The sequence below is a fragment of the Gymnodraco acuticeps genome, unplaced genomic scaffold (genome assembly GCF_902827175.1).
Source record: "Gymnodraco acuticeps unplaced genomic scaffold, fGymAcu1.1, whole genome shotgun sequence".
Classification (NCBI taxonomy): Eukaryota; Metazoa; Chordata; class Actinopteri; order Perciformes; family Bathydraconidae; genus Gymnodraco; species Gymnodraco acuticeps.
This window is the reverse complement of record NW_022990028.1, coordinates 58,214-62,500: the sequence shown is the minus strand read 5'-3', so window position 1 is coordinate 62,500 and position 4,287 is coordinate 58,214. Positions and strand designations below refer to the sequence as shown.

At 45.3% G+C, this 4,287-nt stretch overlaps 2 protein-coding genes across 2 annotated transcripts in view; both read left to right on the top strand.

Moving 5' to 3' along the window:
* LOC117545258 overlaps positions 1 to 2,561 on the top strand; it is a 12,956-nt gene extending 10,395 nt beyond the window's left edge. The window contains exons 2-3 of the mRNA XM_034214989.1: positions 1,889 to 2,476; positions 2,555 to 2,561. Of these exons, the coding sequence (XP_034070880.1) occupies positions 1,889 to 2,476; positions 2,555 to 2,561 (595 nt within the window). The remainder of the gene's footprint in view (positions 1 to 1,888; positions 2,477 to 2,554) is intronic.
* Positions 2,562 to 2,578: 17 nt separating this feature from the next.
* Positions 2,579 to 3,745, top strand: LOC117545262. Its single transcript, XM_034214993.1, has 2 exons — positions 2,579 to 2,851; positions 2,950 to 3,745. The coding sequence occupies exons 1-2, from the start codon at positions 2,585 to 2,587 to the stop codon at positions 3,691 to 3,693; spliced, it is 1,011 nt and encodes a 336-aa protein (XP_034070884.1). The 5' UTR covers positions 2,579 to 2,584; the 3' UTR covers positions 3,694 to 3,745.
* Positions 3,746 to 4,287: the final 542 nt, after the last annotated feature.

Genomic DNA, 4,287 nt, shown 5'->3' with positions numbered 1-4,287 from the left:
TACATTTGGCCTGTACTAATTAATGGTGAAATGAACAGCAATGGACATTTTGAAGCAGGTCAAAACTTAGAAACCACCAGTTGTGTTTTTTGCAATAGGCGTTTGAAACATAATTCACATCTCTTTATTGGTCACTGTTTGTCTAAACAAGGTCTGACATTGATATTCATGGTGTCTATGGAAAGGTCTCAGTCTGAGCTTTGCAGTGATGTATGAAACAAGGCTGAGGGACAAAGCTGGCCTGAGCTACAGTCCCATAACGGTGGACATTTCACAAGTTAAATAAGTAGAGCTCATATGAGCACCTGGACATTTTTGTCTCCACAAGGTTTGAGAATGACTTGCAGGGTCTCATTGGATACGTATTGATCCAAGCTCTGCATTGATATGTGCATTATATATGAGAGCCCTTCTCATCCTGAGATAACGGGCCAAAACCAGTGAACATATTCCTGCTTTTATGAAAAGTTGAATATTAAAAATTTTCAAAGAGGATTTTCATAGCCCTAACTTTGTTTTAAAAAGATGAAACCAAGCTTCCATGGCTGCTGAGGATCCAAGATTTCAGGAAATGTATAATATGTGCAATTAGTTGAAAGTCTAGGGACATTGTAGTATGACATAAATGCATACAATCCTAATCTTGTGCAATATGCGCATATGTCACCAGGAGGTTGACAATCTTAACAAGGTCCAATATTCTCAAATCAGGTATCTATGAATTGGCCTCAGCCTAAGCTATGTCACCATATGTGCATTATCTATGAGAGCCCTTCTCATCCTGAGATAACGGGCCAAAACCAGTGAACATATTCCTGCTTTTATGAAAAGTTGAATATTAAAAATGTTCAAAGAGGATTTTCATAGCCCTAACTTTGTTTTAAAAAGATGAAACCAAGCTTCCATGACTGCTGAGGATCCAAGCTTTCAGGAAATGTATAATATGTTCAATTAGTTGAAAGTCTAGGGACATTGTAGTATGACATAAATGCATACAATCCTAATCTTGTGCAATATGCGCATATGTCACCAGGAGGTTGACAATCTTAACAAGGTCCAATATTCTCAAATCAGGTATCTATGGATTGGCCTCAGCCTAAGCTATGTCACCATATGTGCATTATCTATGAGAGCCCTTCTCATCCTGAGATAACGGGCCAAAACCAGTGAACATATTCCTGCTTTTATGAAAAGTTGAATATTAAAAATGGTCAAAGAGGATTTTCATAGCCCTAACTTTGTTTTGAAAATATCAAACCAAGCTTCCATGGCTGCTGAGGATCCAAGCTTTCAGGAAAAGTATAATATGTCCAATTTAAGACATGTTAAGCCAGTCAAGCAGTCCCTAAACAAATGTGTACGCCATCGGCATTTGACCCGAGAGGTTTTGCGGAGAGGATTACACATGTGTCACAAAGATTAATAAATTCATAACAAATCCACCGTTGCTTCGTTATGTCCAAACGAGGTGTCTGTGAACTAGGAATTGCTGAGTGGAGCCATTGAGCACGTTGACTTTCCAGATTTTTGCACGTACAGAGAAAATATTTTCGTTGGATGCACGTTGATCACATAGTGACGTAGTTGGAACGGTGGTGCCACAGGGTGAATATCGTTGACTTTGGTGTCCACGCGTTCACATTGTCCTTAGTCTGGACCATGCCAGAGGTCCAACGTAGAAAGTCCAATTCTTGGCGGTTATTTGGGTCCGAAAGTACATGTGTCCGCCACATGTGTGTTATTATCGGGATTGATGGTGAAATAATATTTCCATACAATTATTTTTTGTAATTTTATGATTTTTAGGTTGACCTCGCGATATCGTGCATTATAGGATTTTTTTTTTTCTGAAATCGAGATTGATAGCCGCTCGCTCTAGTCTGTTGAGGATGAACCAGAGGGCCGAGGACCAAGAGCGGGTGTTTCTAAGGAAACGATCCCGAACAGAGTCAACACCAAAGAGGCTGTCCAAGTCCAAAGGTCCCTCCTGCAGGAAGTCCCCCATTGCCTCTCACACACCTGTATCCAGCTCCTCAGAACCTGCATCCATAGATACCGAGGCCTCGTCATCCTCCCCTCCCATACATTCCCCCTGGTTCAGCGGCAGGGGCCGGGGGAATCGAATGCGGGACATTACATTCCCACGCATCATGGAGAAGTATCTGCAAGGCTACCAGGACCATTATGAGGGCATCGATCCAACAGTGAGGCTCCAAGAAAACGCAGTCTCCAAAATAAGCAGAGTCAAATCATTCCTAAGCTTCATGGCACACGGTTTCAATCGCCTGTCTGACTGGCTCTTTTTGAGGGATCTGAAGAGGATACGTGGGTGGTCCCGGAGCCTGATAAAGTCAAGCCTACAGGTCACGACATCTGACTTCTATATCAAAAATATATCACACTTTCTCAAGTACATGAATGAAACACCATGCAAGGGGAGCAGGCTCAACCAGAATGACATGATTTTAATCACAAGGCAAGGCAAGTTTATTTATATAGCACTTTCCAACACAAGGCAATTCAAAGTGCACGGGAAGTTGCTGCCATCCTGAAGTCCATGAGAAAGAAGGTGTTTATCCACCAGATGCAGGTGAAGCGGGACAAGATGGAAGGTCTGCCACGCCATAAAGACATCATGGCATGTTTGACTGCGGCCAAAACTCGCATCCCTCAGCTCCTGGACGTGATGACCAGCAATCCGACTCACGCAACCCGGAGCCTGCTCTATGGGTACATGACCCTCAATTGGAGCTGCATTTATGGGCACCGTCCGGGGGTCTACTCCAACATGACCAACACGGAGGTCCTAAAGGCGGAGATAACTGGCACTGCCTTTGGCCACCTCATCCACGTGAGTGAGCTATTAAAACATGTGTTTATTCTGGCAGTGATACACATGTTGTGGATGATTGATACTTGTATTGACGCTCTCTAACTCTGTCATAACAGGTAAGCAACCACAAGACGGCCAACGCGTTCGGGGAAGCGCAGATGTACCTCACCATAGAAGAATTTGGATGGATGAAGAGGTGGCTGGAAATCAAGGGGACGCTGACCGGCACCAACAACCGCTACTTCCTCTGCATAGCGGGGAAGAACCCATCGAGGAACCTTGCCACCTTCCTGAGGTTGGCATGGGCTGATGTTGGACTAAAAGGTCCCATTAACTTCACCGACCTCCGCACAGTCCACGCCGATAATGCGAAGAGGTTTCAGGACATAAGCAACCGCCAAAGAGTGAGTGATTTCATGTGTCACAACACTGCAACTGCAGACAAATTTTATGCCAAGAATCCTTCTTTGAAGGAGGCTGCGGACATACGAATGCTCTTCACAGAGTCACTGCAAGCAGCGGCCGCAGCAGCATCAGGGGTGAGTGAAGACAATTTGGGGGACATTGACATCCACAGTGACCGTGACAGCTCTGGAGAGGAGCATAGCCCTACTCCCTACCAAGACTCCACCGATACCGAGACGTCAGATGAATTATACAAAGACTTCAACGCTTGGAGAGCGGCGAAGAGGGAACAGTCAATGGCCGAACACAGTCCCTCAGACACGGGTGAAGAGAGGGTGCCAGCCTCTGCACCAACTTCACCCGATACGGACAATGTTGCCAGTGACCAACTTGTAAATATGCAATGTTTTGTTGTACTCAGTCCGCTTGTGCTGGATGAGTTAATAATGTTATAATGTTATAAAGTGTCAATGTATATATTTCTGTAAATAAAGTTTGTTAAAATTACTTAATTTGTCCTCTTTTTTATAACCCAATATGGGTGTTTCCCCATTAAGATCCCCAGGGGCACGAGGTTCTGGTGGTGTGCATGAAGGGGTTTAGTCCACGTGAGGAGTGCTCAAATGTGGGAGGATGTGTAAGGCAGAGGAGGGTAAAACAAGTTAAAGTGTGAACCTCCAGCAGGGCAGGTGGTGCTGCTGTGAATAAGGCCGACTATGGAGTCCGATGGGCGGACTGTAAAGCACCGCAAAATACACCCCCTGATAGGTAACCAGGGCCATGAGAACATCCTCCACAGGAGGGTGGGTGGTGCTGTGAATAAGGCCGACTATGGAGTCCGATGGGCGGACTGTAAAGCACCGCAAAATACACCCCCTGATAGGTAACCAGGGCCATGAGAACATCCTCCACAGGAGGGTGCGTGCTGCTGTGAATAAGTCCGACTATGGAGTCCGATGGGCGGACTGTAAAGCACCGCAAAATAGACCCCCTTATAGGTTACCAGGGCCATGAGAACATCCTCCATAGGAGGGTGGGTGCTGCTGCTG

Coding starts and splice junctions, on each gene's coding strand:
- LOC117545262 (XM_034214993.1), top strand. CDS start 2,585: ATGCAGGTGAAGCGGGACAAGATGGAAGGTCTGCCACGCCATAAAGAC. Junction 2,852..2,949: donor CCTTTGGCCACCTCATCCAC/GTGAGTGAGCTA, acceptor CTGTCATAACAG/GTAAGCAACCACAAGACGGC.